Source organism: Cervus elaphus, chromosome 1 (genome assembly GCF_910594005.1).
Source record: "Cervus elaphus chromosome 1, mCerEla1.1, whole genome shotgun sequence".
NCBI lineage: Eukaryota > Metazoa > Chordata > Mammalia > Artiodactyla > Cervidae > Cervus > Cervus elaphus.
Window position 1 is genome coordinate 48,662,566 of NC_057815.1, and position 20,656 is coordinate 48,683,221.

A 20,656-nucleotide genomic window follows, 5' to 3' on the forward strand; every position below is an offset into this window, starting at 1 on the left:
TTTGCACATGTGAAAAAACACTGATTTCTATATATTGTTTGTGTGCATGCTAAGTTGTTTCAGTCAGATCTGACTCTTTGAGACCCTATGGACCATAGCCCACCAGGCTTCTCTGTTCATGGGATTCTCCAGGCAAGAATACTGGAGTGGATGCATGAGACAAGTGCTTGGGCCTGGTGCACTAGGAAGACCCAGAGGAATCGGGTGGAGAGGGAGGTGGGAGAGGGGGATCGGGATGGGGAATACATGTAAATCCATGGCTGATTCATGTCAATGTATGACCAAAACCACTACAATATTGTAAAGTAATTAGCCTCCAACTAATAAAAATAAATGAAAAAAAAAAAAAAAGAATACTGGAGTGGGTTGCCATTCCCTCCTCCAGGGTATCTTCCCTAAAGATACCCTGGGATTAAATTCATGTCTCTTACATCTCCTGCATTGGCAGGAGGGTTCTTTACCACTAGCACCACCTGGGATGCCCTCTGTATATTGTTTACCTTACTGAATATTCCTGTTGTATATGCTAAGTTTTTCAGACAATTACATTGAGTTTTCCAAGCACCTATTATCTGCAAATAGAGATGATTTTATTGCCTACTTTCCATTTACTTCACCTCCAACTTTTTCATTTGTATAATTGCTTTGATTAATACCTCCAATACAATATTAATTAGTAGTGGTGACATAGCGAGCATCATTGTTTTGTTTCTAATTTTAGTTAAAATACATATTTGTGTTTCTCCAATAAGTATGTGTAGCTGAGCAGGACATATGTGATCATGTTACAGAAATATCTATTGATTACTATTTTATTACTTTTAAAAAATTAATTAGGTGTGTTAATTCCTGTCAAATGCCTTTTCTGAATATATGGAGGTGATCATATGAGCTTTCTTTCAGATATCTTCACATTTCAAAAACTCTGCTTCTTAGCTGTGTAATCTCCTCATAGTCTAAAATTAGAATATGGGAGGATAAATAGGCAGAGCCAGAGGAGTTTTAGAGCAGTGAAACTACTCTGTATGATACTGTAATGGTAGACACATGTCATTATAAATTTACCTGGACCCATAAACCAAGAGTGAAATATAAACTATGGATTTGGGGGTATCATGATATGTCAGTGTAGGTTCATCAGTTGTTGGGAGATGTTGGTATTGGGGTAAACTGTGAACATTTGGGGACAGGTCGTATATGGGAAATATCTGTACCTTCCCCCCAATCTTGCTATGAACCTTATATTGTACCAAAAATAAAAATCTTAATTTAAAAAAAAAAATTGAGGGGAATTCCCTAGTGGTCCAGTGTTTTAGAGTCCACACTTTCAATGCAGGGAGCCCAAGTTCGATCCTTGGTCAGGGAACTAGATCCCGCGTGCCACAGTGAAGTTCAAAGATACCCCCATGCCACAACTAAGACCAGGCACAGCCAAAGAAATGCATAAATAGATAAATATAATTTTTTTAAAAATACAAATTTGAAAGATTTATTCCAATTCATTATTTGTCCTTTGACTCTGCATGTTCTTTTGTCACCAAAAAATTTTTTCTTCCTGTATCTACACATATAATAATGTATAATATTAGATTTCCTAAAAAGTTAATCTTGCATTCCTAAAATAAATCCACTTGCTATGACAGAGTATTCTTTTAACATCCAATTATTTTGGTTTTGGCATCAATACACGATAAGAGTGTGGAAGTTTCCTTCTTCATTTGTGCTCTGGAATACTTTAAATAGCACTGACAATCTGCTCTCTAATGGTTTAGCAGAATTGCCTTTGGCATTGTCTGAACCTGGTGTTTTTGTGGAGCTAGCTCTGTCAATTTTTATATTTCATCTATGAAAATTGTTCTAATTAGTTTCTCTCCCCTACTTTCTTTTGGTCTTCCTTGATGTTATTTTCCCTCTTTAAAGCAATGGCTTAATTCATTACTTTTCAGTCTTCCTTTTTTTTTTTTTTTGCAGGCTTAAAGTTTTTTTTTATTATTAATGACACTAAATATAATGACTATGTTAAAGTAATCAGTAATATTACAAGTTCTGTTTGCAGCAAAACTAAAAGTGAGAAAGTGAATTTCTCCCTGGATTTCAGATTCAGTTCTGCTTCAGTTGTGAACACAACTGCTCATAGAAATGTAACCTGCTGTTCTTCTCATTTTAGAGGCAAGAACTAAGCCATATCTGTGAAAATATACAAAAGGACAACAGGCACATCCATCCTTTATTCTTTGATGTTTCTGTTTAACCGTCTCAGGGTTTCCCATCCTTGAGTGGTGTAGGGGCAGCTGATAAAGCCCCGATGATTTAGAAGCACACAGAATCCTGCTTTATATTATCATCTTGTCTAGCTGCTCCCATGTGATTAAATGACCTTTTTGCCATAGGAGCAGTTATACTGAGGAAGATGAACTTTCCCTTCCATCTGTGTGTGAAATGTTGTTCCTCCACATGCAGACTATCAGCCAAGAGAATGGCATTCTTTCCGGTTGTCAGGATATCATTGGCCTTTTTCCTCTGAAGAAGAGTCAATTCATAGCCTTTCCTTTGCCTCTCTTCTCAGCCCACAAGTTATGGCACACAACCTCCTCCTCCATGGCCTGGCACTCACTGCAGAATTCCTGGGGTGCAGGCTCTTCTTTTCCTTTCTTATCTGAACCTGCTTCTCCCTGGCTGGGAGGAGGGGTACCGAGGCCAGGGACCTCCACGCTCCCCGAGGAAGGATGGAGAGGTTCCAGTCTTCCTTTTTTGATATAATTATTTAAGCGCAATCATTCTGATTTTTGAATGACATTTTGAAAATTAAGAGAAGCCAAATCAACTCTAACATTAAGTTTTGACTAAAGGAACATGGTCTGTAAACTGACCTCAAAACCAAATATTGGAATTTTCAGACCTTTTCTTTAGCACTTACCTTGAAAAGAATCTAATTTAGCTTTAATCAGCATTCTTAACCTTGCCACTTCTTGCCTTTTCAGTTCATCAAGTTTTGTCCTCACATGGTGACTTACTAAATCCAGTTCTTTGCTTAGCCTCCCACTCTGTTAACAAAAATGAAAAATTAATGTTATCTATAATATTACATTTTTAGATAAGATACAATATATCTAAAATAGGGTTATGATAAAGTAGTGATAAATACTTTGAGATAAATTTGATATTAAAAACATTTCTTTCAGAAGAAATTCAGTTTGTAACTCTAAATAAAGACATCTAACAGCCATAATTAAAGCAAAAACAAGAAACTCAAAAAGTAACTTAAATTGTAAAATGGTGCAGCCACTTTGGAAAACAATTTGACAATTTCTCAAAAAGTTAAACACTGAGTTACCATATGATCCTGCAAATCCATTGCTAGATATATACCTAAAGAGTAGAAACATATGTTCACATAAAGTATTAAATATGAATGTTCACAGCAGCATTTTTCACACTAGCCAAAAAAGTAGAAATAACCCAAATGCCCATCAGCTGATGAATTGATAAAATATGGAATATACCAATATATGCTACAATATGCTGAACATTGAAACCACTATGCTAAGTCAAAGAAGCCAAGCACAAAGGGCCAAATTTTGTATAATTCTACTCATATGAAATGCACAGAACAGGCAAAACCACAGAGATAGAAAGTAGATTAATGTTGGCCAGGGGCTGAGGAGAGGAAAGGGAGATAGACTGCTTAATGGTTACAGGGTTTCATTTTAGAGGAAATAAAATTGTTCTAAAATTAGATAGTAGTGATGGTTATATAACTCTGTACATATATGAAAACCACTGCATTGTATACTTTAAAGGGGCAAATTTTATGGTATATTAATTATATTCTGATAAAGCTTTTTTAAGTAACATGGCTTCCTTAAGCTTTAGTCATTCCATATATAAAAAACTTATCAAAATTCATCTTTTTTTAGGTTGTCTCCTTTGATTACTTAGATTATTCGAATAGATACATGCTTCAAATTTTAAGAAACGAAATAGTTGGTGGTTTACTTTCTCTTGTTTATAAATGCATTTGCAATCATAAACTGCAAGTCTAGCTAGCAATCAGGCACACAAACCCTTCAGGCTTGAGTCAAGGGGGCCTGCTGAGGAAGGGAAGGGAAAGAAACTCCACAAGGGACACCAAGAAAGAATGTTCAGAGTGGGGAAAGGAGAGCCAAGAGAATAGTCTGCTACAGAAGCAAAAAGAGCAGTATATTTCAAGGAGAGATGGTCACTATTATTGATAAAACAATAGTTCTCAAGCGGAAGCACCAACGTCACTTGGGAACACCAGATCCGCAGGCCCTAGACTTACTGAATCATAAAGTTGGGAGGTGGGGCCCAGAAATCCGTTTTAACAATTCAAAATTTTGAGAACCACTGAGATAAAATAAAGGAGTCCAGTAAGAAGAGGAATAGAATGTGCTCACTAGATCTGGCAATTAAGAAGTCATGACATCCTTCACAAAAGTACACTCGGGGAAGTGGCACAGGAAATGCCATGATCCTCCCAGTTAGCAATGTTTGGTAAGGGAAGAAATGTAGTGTGAGTCTCCTTTCAAAATGCTTAGCTGAAAAGGAAAGGACAACTTCTAACTTTTTCTCCAGTTTTTCCTGAGAAAAGAGGAACTGCCTAGCTGTTTGAAATGATTCTGTTGGGTTGGGTTTTGTTGTCTAGTTTTACTCATTTCTTTTTCATTAAATAACTGTTTAACTTACTCCATTTTTTTCTCCCCGCCTCCCCAGTCCAACCCCATAAAGAAAAGGAATTGACTGTGAAAGGAAGACAGTTATAAAAGTATTCCCATACCAAATAAGCCAAGCTAGCTGCCTTTTTTCCCCTGGTTATTTCTATATAGTAACTCCCATTATCCACATTTTTGTTGGCCCTCAAATAATGCTCTTAGTCCTAACTGAAGTATTGTAGATAAGAGACACTGAAAGGTCTCTATTAGATATCCTTCATCCCAGGAAATTAGTTCCATAGCTCAAATAAATTTTTCAAGGAAACACAAGATTATTCAGGGGATTGTGGGTATTATCTAAGTGAAATAAATCAGGCAGAGAAAGAAAAATGCTGCCTGACATATGTGGAATCTAAAAAAACAGAACAAACCAACTAAATCAAATGAAAAACAGACCCACACATGCAGAGAACAAATTGGTGGTTGCCAGAGTGGAGGGAGGTTGGGGAAGAAATGAAATGGGTGAAGGGGATCAAGAGGTACAAACTCCCAGATATAAAATAAATAAGCCATGGGGATGTAATACACTACATGGGGTGTGCAGTCAATAATATTGTATTAATTTTGTGAGGTGACAGATGGTTACTAGACCTGTATTTCCCAAAGTATACAAATGTCAAATCACTATGTCCTAAACATTAAACTAATATAATACCATATGTCAAATATATGTCAATTTTTTTTAAAAAAGGAAATTCTCAAATAAAATAAAATAAAGATAATTCAAGGGAATTATTGGCATAAGGCTGCTACCATTCTCCCAGAAAAGTTCACAGCTTCCAAGAGGAAAGCTGTGAACTAAAAGCTACACACAGGCTCTGATAGCAGCCACAACCTTATGCAGTCAGACTTTCAAAAGGGGCCCAGACCAGGGACAGAAACTAAAATAAGAAGGATGCTTGATCCAGAATGTTTCCTTCAAATGAAGTTCTCTAGTTCTGATTCTAGAAACAGCTGAGATAATTTTTTAGGAAAGTTAAAAACAGATAAGAATAATATAAGCAAACCAATAAAACTATCTTGAGAGATATAACTGAAAGTTTAAAATTAAATCATTGAATTTTTTTTTTTTTTTTTTTTTTACTTCTGACTCTAAGATAAACCAAATTAAATGGATTCATTACCCTTCAAGGATGGGCTTCCCTGGTGGCTCAGATGGTAAAGAATCTCCTTCAAGGCAAGAGACCCAAGTTCAAGCCCTGGGTCAGGAAGATCCCCTGGAGAAGGAAATGGCAACCCACTCCAGTATTCTTGCCTGGAGAATCCCATGGACAGAGGAGTCTGGTGGGCTACAGTCCAAGGGGTCACGAAGAGTCGGACACGACTGGGAGACTACACTTTCACTTTCACCCTTCAAGGATGGGCTTTAAAAGAATCTCTCATGTCAGATCTTGTTTTTGCAACCTCTTTTCTTTATTATGAGTACGAAGGAGAGGTCTAGGACTAAGATAATGTCTAATAAATGGGGTTCTTAGGACAGAGGCTAATTAAACCTCCCCTATTAAGATAAGATATGGGCCATTACATCCTCTGTTAATCTGGATCTGATTAAACACCAGAACTAAACTAACTCTAAACCTTTGAATAGCTTCCTGCTGGCCTCCCATCATGTTTCAAGTCTCTTACCATGATGTACAAGACCCTCTATCATCTAGCCCATGATTCCTTCCAACCTCATCTTTAGGCCAATCATGGCCTCCACTTCCCAGGCTAGCTTCCAGAAACATTTGCTACTTCCAGGTTCCTATATATCTCCTGCACCTTGACCTGGGATGCCTCCCAGTCTTTCTCCTTTTCTCAGCCACATCTTTAAGCAATAGACATAATCTCTAGGAAGAAATATGACCCACCTTCCCCCACTGAATTAGGTGTCCAATCTTATATCTCCAAAATACATTATACACTTATCACATATTCATTGTAGTAATCTTTTTCTCGGTATTAGTCTCCCTTGAGGGTTCTTTAAGGGCTGCGAATGAGACTCATCTTTGTAATCCCAATACTTAGCTCAGTGTCTGGCATGCTTAAATATTTGTCAAACAATTATTTAATTACATTTACCTTTATTTCCTCTATGTCTGCTTTCTGGAGCTTTTCTCTGAAATGACTATCTGTTTCCAGCACATCAATCACTTGCTTGAGGTATTCATCATAATAAAGTCCAGTATCCTTCAAATTAAGAAACAAACAATAACTCTTCTGAAAGTTTTTCCTTCCCTGTATCTAAAGATCTCAATCCTAAAAAACAAACAAAAAAACAAATGTCTAGAAAAATGGTACTGAGACAAACCTACTTTGACAGTTTGGGCAAAGTTAAAATACTGTATTTCTCAAATGAAGAACGTTGTATCAGAACCAATGTCATGTTTTACTCCTATGTAAAAGCCAATTTTCTCTATCACTTAGACAAAGTAGACTTAACCAATAATATTAAAATTATTGAGTTTACCCCATTGTTACCTGTCTCCTTCATTGTTATCTGTCTCTTCTCTGAATATAATACAATGTTTTCTTGGCTGGTTATCTCCATCTTGGAAATACATCATTTAATGTATTCTCTTATATACTATCTAATATACTAATTAGATATATATATATAACATAACTACATTAAATAAATTTTGTCTAATATTAAACAACAACATATACTTATTTATTATACATTTTACTACTTTTTGAAAAATAGTTCCTAAATTTCCAATTTTATAAATAACAAATCTTAGCAATATTTTAGCTAAAATTCTTCCCACCAGGTTATCTTTGTCATTTCACTTACTGGTGGTTCTATCTTTGCACTGTCCACAGGCTGAGCAGATTTTACTTTTGTCTTGTCTATGTCTATAGGCACAGCTTCAAGAGTAGTAAGTGAGCACGTAAACAAGAGAAAACAACATTGTGGAAGGATGGTCCTCCACTTCATCTGAAATAAAGGCAAAATCATATTAAGGTTCTGAAAAAACATTTTCAAACTATATATATATATATATATACCACATTTTGGTATATATATATATATATATATATATATACCACATTACCACATTAGTACCACATTAATAATACCACAATTAATAATATAATATATTTGATTTTAGGGAGCTTAATTCTAGGAATTCCAGAATTCTAGGAAAGCGGTTAAGAATAGATTATAACATCAAAAATAATGCTTAAAATAGATCACTAAAGAAAATCAGGAAAGAAATGCTTTTCAGCTAAGATTAAAAAAACAAGTAAACAAAATTTTAAAGTTTAAACTGCTTATATAAGAAAACATTTGGTTAATTTAAAAAGCTTCAAATAAAGGTGGTAATGAGGGACTCAATTTTTTAAAAAATAAATAGCCCAAGTTTAAGAAAGGGAGAAGGGAAGACTATATATATATATATATATATTTTCTCAATTAAAATACTAAAGAGCCAAAATTACTTCTGGATATGATATTTAAATTAGCTTTGATCTAATTTTGAAAGTAATTTGCTCTATGAACATAAATTGATTTAAAAAGACAAATAACTGGCTGAAAATATTCTCTTAACCTTACCAGACATTATTTTATCATAGCCAATGTTATTCATTGTCCAGTTGTTAAATCATGTCTGATTTTTTGTGACCACATGGACTGCAGCGTGCCAGGCTTCCCTGTCCTTCACTATCTCCTGGAGTTTGATCAAACTCATGTCCATTAAGTCAGTGATGCCATCCAACCATCTCATCCTCTGTTGCCCTCTTCTCTTCCCATATATGACAAAGTTCTTTTTGGTCAAGAATTTTTCAAATAAATAGGTCAATAAAATATCAAGCAGGATGTAACAGGGCTGAAGCAAAAGAGTAACAACTAGTGCTGGTCCCAGAATATTATTCAAATCTTGGACATCCCTGGTGTTCCAGTGGTTAAGAATCCATCTTGCAAGGCAGAGGATATCAGTTCAATCCCTGGTCCAGGGAGATCCCACATGCCACTGAGCGACTAAGCCTATGTGCCACAACTACTGAGCCCATGTGCTGCAACTACTGAAGCCTGTATGCCTAGAGCCTGTGCCCTGCAGCAAGACAGCCACAACAGTGAGAAGTCCAAGCACCACAGCTAGAGAGTAAGCCCTGCTCTCCAGCTAGAGAAAGCCTGCTCACAGCAACCAAGGGCCAGTGCAGCCCAAAATAAATAAATAAATTTTTTAAAAAAATATTGTTCAAATCTTGCTTATTAATTTTCTACTTCATAAGGATATTTGTAGCTCCAGAGGATCTACTACCAGAATTAGAATGAATGAAAAGCTCATACTTAATTTATTTGATACACATAGACTGATAATAGGATCCAAGTCAAAAATAATGGTCTGACTGTCAATCTGGAATATGCATTATTTAATTCAGAGAATTCCAAACTTAGCTGGCCATGGACTTTTTTTTAAGTAACACGTCTTTATCCACAGAACCCAGTCTGGAAGAATACACTGCCTCATTTTCACCACAACCCTAGGTAGTATATAGCAGTGACTCATTTTACAGATGAAGAAATTTTAATGGAAATAATTCACTCACACAGCATTGTCTTGAATTAACAAAATCACTAGAATTCACATTTTAGTGCTATTTCTAGTATATCAAAATTTTTAGCATCATTATTGAGATACAATTCACTTGCCATAAAATTCTTCCATCTAAGGTACAGGATTTGTCTATTCTATAAAGATGTTACTCAAAGTCTAGTTCTCAAACTTAAAGGATAAAATCATCTGGGAGCTTGTTGGAAATGCAGATTCTCAGGTTGCACCAAAGACTTCTGGAGTCAGAATCTCTGGGGTGGGACCCTGGAATCTGTTTTAACAAACACTCCAAGTGATCCCTACATATGGATACTCAAGTCCAAGACTCACTCTTCTCTAGGACACTAGTCCTTCAACACGACTGTTGTGAGTAAATGTTACTTATAATGAAATTTTGGGAGATACTGGCTCAATGAAGTTAAATATGTTCCCATCTTCATAAGACTTTTAGAACTTGAGACGGGCTACTCAGTGTTAGGAATCTCTAACAGAAGGATGATTTGTCTTCCCACAGAATCTTTTCCCGGCCATGAATCACCTCCTCTTCTCACAACGATTTTTTATGATAACAAAGGTTTATTTCTCATTTCATGCTTCATGCCCACTATAGGTATATGCTTTGCTTCTGTTCTTTTGAGATATAATTTACATGCTATAAAACTTATGCTTTTCAATCACACAAATCAGTGGTTTTTAGTACATTCACAAGGCTGTGTGATTATCAACATTATCCAATTTTAGAACATTTTCATCACACCAAAAAAGAAACCACATACCTATTAGCAGTCACTCCCCATTTCTCCTATTCTCTCAGTCTGTGGCAACCATAAATCTGCTTTCAGTCTATATAGATTTGCCTACTCTGGACATTTTATATAAACGGAATCGTATAACATATGGTCTTTTTTATATCTGGCTTTTTTCATATAGCCTTATGCTTTCAAGGTACAACCATGTTGTAACATGAATCAGCAATTCATTCTTTTTTTTTTTTACAGCTGAATAGATATTCTACTGTATGGATATTCTACATTTTGTTTATCAGTTCATCAGTTGATGAAAATTTGGGTTATTTATGCTTTCTTTTTTTATTAAAGATTACAATAAATGGTCTCCTTTTTTGTTGTTGCTTTAAATTTTTATTTATTTATTGGTCACACTCAGTCTTTGTTGCTGTGAGCGGGCTTTCTCTAGTTGCAGGGGGCGGGGGCTACTCTTCATTGCAGTGCTCGGGCTTCTCATTATGGTGGCTTCCCTTGCTGCGGACACAGGTTCTAGGCTCCAGGGCTCAGTAGTTGCGGCTCTTAGGCCCTAAAGCATGGGCTTAGTGGTTGTGGCACACAGGTTTAGTTGCTTCACAGCATGTGGAATCTTCCCAGACCAGGAATCGAGCTTGTGTTTCCTGTACTGGCAGGCAGATTCTTGGCTACTGCACCACCAGGGAAGTCCTATTTCTACTTTTTTTGGTTAGTATGAATAATACTACTATGGATATTTATGTTCCAGTTACTGTGTTTAACACAACAACTTGAATACTTTTTGTTGTGTATCTAGGAGGAGAATTGCTAGATCAATTCTGTAACTCCATTTATAATTTCTTGAGGAACTGCCAAACTGTTTTCCATGGCAGCTATATCTTTTCCCATACCACCAGCACTATATAAGGGCCCTAATTTCTGCATCCTCGCTAACACATACTATTTATTGTCTATCTTTTATTATAGCTAACCTACTGGGTGTGAAGCAGTATCTTATTGTGAGTTTGATTTGCGTTTTATTGGCTACTGATGTTGACCATGTTTTCAAGTATTTATTAGCAATACATTTTACCTTTTAAAAAATTTAAAAAGTGTGAGTTAGTTTTTTTTTAATTCTGAATTGAAATTTTTGTTTACCTTTGCCAAGTCCCCTATGCCACTGTAAACAGGCTGACCAAATGACTATTAGACAACACTAGAGTTTTAAGTGTAATCACGACTGAAAAGCCCAAGTTATGACTTAACTGCTCAAGTCAATTTTGATGTCTTCTACATATACTTCTGGGGCTTAATTGAGTCTCAATGGCCCCTAACATAGTACACATATAGTTAGAAAATGAATAATTGCTAAAATGATTTGGGCATGCATGCTAAGTTGCTTCAGTCACGTCCAACTCTTTATGACCCTATGGACTGTAGCCCACGAGGCTCCTCTGTCCATGGGATTCTCCAGGCAAGAATACTGGAGTAGGTTGCCATGTCCTCCTCCAGGGGCTCTTCCCAACCCAGGGACAGAACCTGCAGCTCCTGCACTGCAGCCAAATCCTTTACCACTAAGCCACCAGGGAAGCTAAAAATGATTTGAATAGTCTCTACAATGTGCATGTGGAAAGTCAGCTCAGTGTTATACCTCCATAACTTCATTTTGCAAGCCCCACCAGGAACTGTGACTACTATCACTTGATACAGTCAATCCGGAGTTTAAAAGACCCTTTCACACAGACTCCTTCCTCCACCCTGGGTTCATCTCCAATGTTCCTCAGGCTCTCCTTTTCCTACCATACAACACATGCATTAATAAACAGTTCTGCTTAGCAACTGGAAGCTATGTTGTATGCTGTTAAATATGCCCTTTTTAATAGTGTCCACCTTTACTTCAATACACAATAGAAGCCTGAGAGTAATAAAAATAAACCTTAGTTAAATACAGTCTTGGAAGTGGAATCCCTTCACCAATTTGTCATTTCTACTCTCTCATTCTTCTTTCAAGTATATCATAAAATGAAGAGAGTCACGGAGGAACGTGTTTGTATATATGAAAATGTCTGTGTGCATGTGTCCTGATAGCATCTCAAAGTGACAAAAAGTGTCTGAGAATCTGCTCTAAAATAGTGGATGAGTTTATGGTACATAAACATTTAACTGAGTTCTAGGCTCATTATAAACAACAACAGAAACCATCTATTGAGTGTCTACTACGTACTTCCCTCGTGACTCAGCTGGTAAAGAGTCCTCCTGCAAAGCGGGAGACCTGGGTTTGATCCCTGGGTTGGGAAGATCCCCTGGAGAAGGGAATGGATACCCACTTCAGTATTCTGGCATGGAGAATTCCATGGACTGTATAGTCCATGGGGTCGCAAAGAGCCGGACACGACTGAGCGACTTTCACCCCCCCCCACACACACACACACACTACGTACTAATCAGTATGCTAAATTTTTTTATTACATTAATTTAATTCTTACAATGGCCCTGTGAAATAAACACTATTATTCCCATTTTAAAGTACAGGAATCTGAAACATATCAGTTAAAAATTTTGAACTGGATCACATGGCAGTAAGTGGTAGATCCAGAGTGTGGACCTGGGAGTGACTGAAAGCCTATGTCTGCTTTTAAGCAGTGATTCTCAAAGCATGGTGGTCCCTGAGCCAGCAGCACCAGCACCACTTGGGAATTTGTTAGAAATGATCAGGGCTTATTCCAGATCATCTAAATCAGAGAATCTTTGAGGGAGGTGGGGGGGGTGAGGGATGCAAAGTCTATTTTAACAAGTGGTTAAAATACAGGGGTTCCAAAGTAGCTAACATTTGAAAACATACTGCTTCCCTTAGCTCTGTTATTCATAAACCTCCTCTGCAATGAGAGACAAAGAGAATGCTTATCTGAAAAGTAAATTTGGATCCTCAAGGAAAAGAAAAATGGATGATACTACCATGTGTAAAATAGCTAGTGGGAAGATGCTCTCTAGTACAGGGATTTAGCGCGGTGCTCTGTGATGATCTAGAGGGATGAGACGGGGGAGGTGGGAGGCTCAAGGGGAAGGGAATGCATGCATGATAAGTTACTTCAGTCTCTTTGCAACCCCATGGACTGCAGCCTGCCAGTCTCCTCTGTCCATGGAATTTTCCAGGCAAGAATACTGGAGTGGGTTGCCATTTCCTTCTCCAGGGGATCTTCATGACCCAGGGATCAGACCCCACATCTCTTAAGTCTCCTGCATTGGCAGACATGTTCTTTACCACTAGCGGGAAGTAGAAGGCTCAAAGGGGAGGGGATATATGTATACATATAACTGATCCACTTTGTAGTACAGCAGAAACTAACACAATATTGTAAAGCAGTTAAACTCTAATTTTTTTTAAAAGGTGTTATACCTAAGAAGAGTAAGGCAAATTAAATTTAGGTGTATACACTATCCACTTGCTATAAGACCTCAGTATTATTTATGCTCTTAGATTCTATTAGTAGTTAATTCCACTGAATAAAGTGTAGATCTTTTCTGCTACATTATCAGAAATACTAATAAAATTGCTTGTATTCACAACAATTTTAAGAAATGATTAAGCTATATGATTTATAAATGCCTTTAAACCAAACACTGCTTATTCAATCAGCTGAAAACTGCCTTGGTATATCAAATAGAAAATTTAGGTGGTGGGATACAAAGAACACAAAAATCAACTACCAATAAAATTTCCTGTCTAGATATAGTAAAAAGGAAGTAAAGCCAGGAACGTCTCACACTTTGGATACAGAGTGTGAGACACTGTACACTTTTTAAAGAGTGAATTTTAAGATATGTGAATCATACTTCAACTTTTTTTAAAGTAATGAAAAATAGAGAAAAAAACCTGAGCTTGTAAAAGAAATGTGAACATTAAAAAAGGAACAATTACAATTTGCAAACATAATTTACTATCAAAGTATGGAAGGACTGATGCTGAAGCTGAAACTCCAGTACTTTGGCCACCTCATGCAAAGAGTTGACTCATTGGAAAAGACCCTGATGCTGGGACGGATTGGGGGCAGAAGAGGAAGGAGACAACAAAGGATGAGACGGCTGGATGGCATCACCAACTCAATGGGCATGAGTCTGAGTAAACTCCTGGAGTTGGTGAGGGACAGGGAGGCCTGGAGTGCTGCAATTCATGAGGTCGCAAAGAGTCAGACACGACTGAGCGACTGAACTGAACTGATGTAAGTTTTAAAATTAGCTAAGCTCTATAACTTTTCATAATTATCCAGTTTTTACATTCTTAATCATTTTTGTCTAGATAAAATGACTATTATCATACTAGAAAAGTGAAAATCTTGCACTTTAATTTTGGATTTATCTGTTTTTCCTTATAATTCTGGCCATTTTCCTTTAAATATTTTGAGGCTATGTTTTTAAATGTACACAAACAAGATTTTCTAGGTTTCTGGTAGATTTAATCTTTTTCACATTTGAGTGACCTTTATATCCCAATTTGCCTTAAGGTCTATTTTGATAGTTTTTAAACCAGTTTTTTTTTTTTTTTTATTAGTGTGTAGATACACATACACACCCACACACACATTCTCACACACTTTCTTAAAATTCAGCATACCAGTCTTTCCAACTAGAGTATTTTCTCTGTTTATATTTAATCAAATTACTGACAATGTACTTAATTCCTCAGTTTAACATCTCAGAAATCAGAGTGTTTTTTAGTTAATAGAACATTAAAAAGTGGTTGATTAAGTGGCAATAGCAACATAATCTTTATTGTCAACACACACATGAACTTTATTATAGCTATTCCTACTGCTATTACTTTAGACTGAGTTTTTGCATTTTTGGTCTCTCACAAACTGAATTTAATTGCCATTTAATACATCTTCAAAAGGATTAAATTATGATTTGGCATTAAAATGAAAGGCTATTTGGGGGAGTTCCCTGGTGGCCTGGTTTGACCAGTCAATCCTAAAAGAAATCAATCCTGAATATTCTTTGGAAGCACTGATGCTAAAGCTAAAACTCCAATTCTTTGGTCACTTGATGCAAAGAGTCAACTCATGGGAAAAGACCCTGACGCTGTGAAAGATTGAAGGCAGGAGAAGAAAGGGATGACAGAGGATGAGACGGTTGGATGGCATCACCAATTCAATGGACATGAGTTTGAGCAAAATCTGAGAGATAATGAAGGACAAGGAAGCCTGGTGTGCTGCAGACCATGCCTTCACAAAGAGGACATGACTAAGCAACTGAACAAGAACAACAACAACAACTGGTGGCCTAGTGGTTAGGATTCTGGGCTTTCACTGCCCAGGGTCAATCCCTGTTCAGGAAACAAGATGCCACAAGCCTTCTGGCCAAAAAAAAAAAAAAAGAAAAATTTATTTTGTAAACATAGAAATGAAGTAGCTGATATTAGTAAAGCAAATATTTGATGTCAAAGGAATAATAGTAACTTTACATTTTCTTGTAAAGGAACATCTAAGAGTTTCACCTGACTACAGACAGGAAGATATCTACAAATAGACAAAATTACCTTACATTTTGAGATAGAACAAGATTATTTTTAAGCATTCAAACAACGCAAATGAAGGCAGCAGAAACTATGTCTCCAATAAAAAAAATTATATAGAATATAAGACTGATTTGATGGATTCATGAATCATTAAGGCAAATGTCAATTTGTCAGAGACTTCCAACCACCACTGAACAGAAGCCACATAACTTCCAAGTAATTTTGAGGAAAAAACAAAGATGAATTTAGTCAATAGGAAATGCTGAAAAAACCCTGATGCTCTTTTTAGCCCTCAAAATGATACAGTAATGCTAAAGAGTTAGAGACTGATACTCCAAGAATGAGTTACACAAGAAATAGCATATTACTGAACACTAGCATAGGCATCTATGGCCAAAAGTTCTTGCCATATTAAATTCTAAACTACAAAAGAATTTCCCAAAAATGCTACTGTTACATGTAAAAGAGGGATTATGGCTAAGTTAAAGGAAGGTTAACTAAAGCTGGCTTGAATGTCCAAGAGCCTTTAGTAGCCTTCCAAGTGTGTGAGTTTAGTTCTTGATGCATTCTGAGGTTGCATACCTGAATATTTGAAGAATAGGTTACCTGAAAGGCATCCCAACTGGATGCTATTTCTGATGCTATGTCTAGACAAACTGTAACCCCTCAGTGGTAAATAAACCACTGATGGAGGGACTGGGGAAAGAAGATGAATCTGACAACTTCCCGTCATCATCTTTTGAAAAGCACCAGCATCAAAGCTTGTAAGATGATGATCATCTTCAGGAATGCACTGGAATCAAAGCTTGCAAAATGAAGGTCAGAGGCTTGGAAGAAAATTCCAGGCAAATGGTTTTAAAGAAACTCCCAGAATTAAATCACATCACTCTCCACAGTAGAGAGGAAAATGTCATGTGGGAAAACACAAACATTCACAATTCTGAATCAAGGAAGCATTTCAGAAGACTTAGGTTATGAATGTGAGTCTTAGAAATACCTTAACTGATTTATTTAGCTTCTTTAAATTTCTTAATGTATCTGCAAATGCGATGTAAGAAAAACCTGTATGTTTAAATATATCTTAAAAAGCACTTTCAGTAAACACAGAATGATATTCTAAGTGATAAAGAACTCAGTTTTATGGGCAATATGTATTCTATATGGTATAAAATGGTGTGTCTTAATATCAGTGTGTTAGGGGAAGCACAGTGACTGAAACCACCCACCCTGGCCAGGCACCATAGTAACCATTTGCATGAGCTGTTTTAGGACAGGAGGTCCTAGTAACAAACACAGAACTAATAAGCCACCACCAATCAGAAGAGTTCGGGAAAGGTCAAAAGGAGAAACACGTGTCAGACCACCTCCCAGAATCCTTCCTGCTGGCATCCATCTTGGCTAAGCAATGCACGTGTCACCAAGGACTCTCAGTCAGAATGACTGGCCAAAGAAAACCCGGAAACTAACCCCATCACCATAAAACCCAAGACTGAGAGCCACGTGGCAGAGCACTTCTCCTGGGTTCCCTTACCCTACTGCTCTCCCCTTGGGCTCCCTTTCCAATAAAACCTCTTACTTTGTCAGCTCATGTGTCTCCTCCGGCAATTCATTGCCAAGTGCTAGATAAGAGCCCACTTTTGGGCCCTGGAAGAGATGGAGTCTCCTTCCTGCAACAAATGGAGTCTTCAGTTCAGTTCGGTTCAGTCGCTCAGTCGTGTCTGACTCTCTGCGACCCCATGAATGGAGTCTTAGAGTCAATGAAACACCACCTTTTGGGGGGCTTTCTATGTACCCTGCCTCTTTACTATTTATCTCCTCTCCTTTCTTGCCTGTGTCTAAATTTTGTTTTTGATTGATGAAGAATTTTTTAAATATACTTTTCCCTTCTATTAATTTTGAATCTCTTAGTGTTTATTTTTATAAATAATTAGGACAATTAACTTACTGCAGCCTAAAGCTAATTAAAACATTTACTCCTTAATAAGGCCTCAATAAAAGTTAACTGCTATCATAACAAAAGAAATGTACATTTTTCTAGCTCATTAGGTATAAAAGTAATGTTGTAAAAATCTCTTTAAATGCCAAGATAATGTCAAATGTGTCAGAGACAAGTTTCCAGATTTTCATGAATCCAGTAATATACGAATGGCCATACAAAAGGAGAGATGAGTGATAAAGAGAGGCAATGCAGAAAAAGGGAAACTAATTTATTGATACTTTTCTTCCACTCTCAGATCAGTAAGAATGGTCTTCTCCTGTCTTTTATCAACCTCTTTGTCCATAAGAACAGAGACCTAAAGAGAAAGTCCTGGGCCAAAGGAGGTTGACACACTAAACTGATCCAAACCAGGATAGGCTGAATTATCACTCTCAAGTAGGATAATGTGAAATTCTAAATCAGGCAGTGATCCCAAGACAGCATGGAACGCACTGATCCCAAAGGCATTGGTGCCTTAAGCAAAAGCACAAAATAAACAGAGTTCTTAAGCCTCTCCTAACATTCAGTAGATACAAAATAATTTCCCTCAATTTCCAATTCCTAAAAATAAGCTTCTCTCTCCTGTCCTGTCTCCACCAAAACAAAATTCCCATTCATACACAGAAGCACATTTCTCAACTACTGATTCTTACCAGTAATTATCTGGATTAAGTCTACCTGGGGTGCGTGTGGATGGGTGGGGGTGGGTGTGAGTGGGTAGGGGTGTGTGTGTGTGTGTGTGTGTGTGTGTGTGTATGTGTGTGTTTCCTGTTTTGCTTATAGGGACAAATATCCTCGAAGTGGTTAACAAGAATGGTCGTGGGTAAGAAGGGTGAAGAATACAGAAAACTGAAACTAGTTTGTCTCGCTTTCCTTTCAACAATCTCTCTTCCTTCCTCATCTACTGTTTTCTTCCTCTAACCTTCTTGTTTTACTCCCATTGCTTTTAAATTTAAGACTGAATTGAAGTATGTTTTCTTTACTCTGTTATCTGTTATTTATTAATTTAACAAACACTAAGTACCCACTATATTCCAGATATCATGCTGGATACAAAGGTAAGTGAGATAGACATGGTCTCTATCTTCACAGGGTTTTCAATCCAATGTGGAAGGCAGCCTATTAAGTAAACAATTGCAATTTGAAAAAAGCTGCTTACAGAACAACATATAACATTATTCTTTCTATTAATTGAAAAAAATTTAAGGCATTAAAATTGTATTCAGCAAATAAGATATTCTCAGTCAGATGACTTACAATGCTAAATGCTCCTTATATTCTTTCTAATATCCCTAAATGATGAACTGAATCTTTAAGTTCTTCCCTCATCCAATTTCCATTCCCTAAATTTCAGTTTCCTTTTCTCAAAATTTTATTTCAATTCACTTTCTTTACAGATAAAATGGCAATTGAATCATTTCATGTGACAAGTATAGGGTATATTTACATAGTATTTATCCATAAACTTCTAGAAGGAAATAAAATATTGGTATACCTAAGTAAGTTAGGCAAGGGAGAGTAGTTAAGTAAAAGGAAATTTCAAGACAGTTAACAGTTGAGTGGTTAAAAAAAAAAACCACAACAATATCTTTTAACCAACAAAGGCAACAATGTTCCTTGCATGACAACATTGAACTTAAAAGTATCTTAAGGTGGATAACAATTTTCAACATAAATTTACTTCCTGATGATTTATTATGTGATACTCTTTGGATCACTTATCTCTGTCTTTTTAGTACTTTGCATAAAGCAAGTGGCTCAATAAATGTTAGCTATATAACAAACATATACTATTGAATATTTATGGGTAATTTTTTTTTTAATAACCAGAACAAATACCCAATTAAGACAGAAACCTTCTGCAATGAATCCTGGGATAAACATAAAAAAAGAAAAACAATTTGTTAGATGAAAGTTATTTCCTTCTGGAGATAATGACCAGACTTAAAACTCTGACATGACAAATTACTGAAGCTTCTTTGAGTGCTTATCACAGCACACAGATCTCAGGGATGAAAGAGAAAAAGATTCATATTGTGCAAACACTTCTATTTGCCAGTCAATATCCAAATCTTCCCTTCCTCTGCAATAACAAAAGCCCAATTTTATTCAAGGCAACCATGCATTCAGTTACATTTCCCTGCTTCCCTGGTTCAGGACAATCTTTCGGTTATTATATAACCAAAGGATAATTCCTTTGGTTCAGAATAATCTCCTTAAAGGGAGAGGTTGCATCCTTCTTGGCCTTTGCCTTGCTACCTGGAACTTTGCTTTGATGGATACAGCTCTGGCAGCTATTTTGGACTATGAGGACCAGGGCCACATTTTAGGGATAACAGATGAAAGAACTGGAAAAAGTTTAGGTCCCTGGCAACTTTATGAAGCTACTATCCTAGATTGCCTACTTTAAGAATTACTTTACACGAGGAAATAAATATTTTATGTTTAAGCCACCACTAAGTCTGTTTTCAGTTTTGCTTTCTGAACTGATCGTGCAAGTGTGCTAAGTTGCTTCAGTCGTGTCTGACTCGTTGCAACCCTATGGACTGTAGCCTAGCAGGCTCCTCTGTCCATGGGATTTTCCAGGCAAGAATACTGGAGTGGGTGGCCATGCCCTCCTCCAGGGGATCTTCCCGACCCAGAGATCAAACCCATGTCTCTTACATCTTCTGCCTTGGCAGGAGGGTTCTTTACCACTGAGCCACCTGGGAAGCCCTCTTAACTGATCACTTACCTTCAAACAGGTTAAGAATTTCTATCTCCTTTTTACAGATGAGGCAACTGAGATCCAGAGAGGTAAGGTGACTTGCACAATATCAAATTAGTGAAGAGGTGGGTCTGGCTCCTGTCTCAATGCTTTTTCAGTAAGAACTGACTCTTCACAGGTTCTAAATATTAAAAAATAAATAAAAATAAACATGAACATAAATTTAGGCTTATTAGTGGTAGTGGCACATTATAGTGTATATATTTGTTAAATTCTGTAAAAATAAAAGGTGCCAAAATTTCTATACGGTGGAAGGAGTCTATATCATATCCCAGTGGGGAAGGAAAAGAAATATATTATCTAAATAGAATCAAAGACCAAAATAAGCAAAGATATTTATTTACATGCCAAGATTTTACCATATTGCTCTTCTTTGAAATAG

The 20,656-nt window shown here is 36.7% G+C and overlaps 1 protein-coding gene across 2 annotated transcripts in view; it reads right to left on the minus strand.

The window, feature by feature from the left end:
- The window catches only part of NUCB2 (nucleobindin 2), a 40,871-nt gene that overhangs the window by 15,230 nt on the left and 4,985 nt on the right, over positions 1-20,656 (minus strand). The window contains exons 2-5 of one of the 2 annotated variants that reach the window (XM_043901896.1): positions 20,242-20,395; positions 7,510-7,653; positions 6,795-6,902; positions 2,918-3,044 (exon numbers count right to left, since the gene is read on the minus strand). In XM_043901896.1, coding sequence (XP_043757831.1) covers positions 2,918-3,044; positions 6,795-6,902; positions 7,510-7,653 — 379 coding nt within the window. In that variant the 5' untranslated portion in view covers positions 20,242-20,395. The remainder of the gene's footprint in view (positions 1-2,917; positions 3,045-6,794; positions 6,903-7,509; positions 7,654-20,241; positions 20,396-20,656) is intronic. The other variant, XM_043901906.1, reaches the window with a different exon arrangement.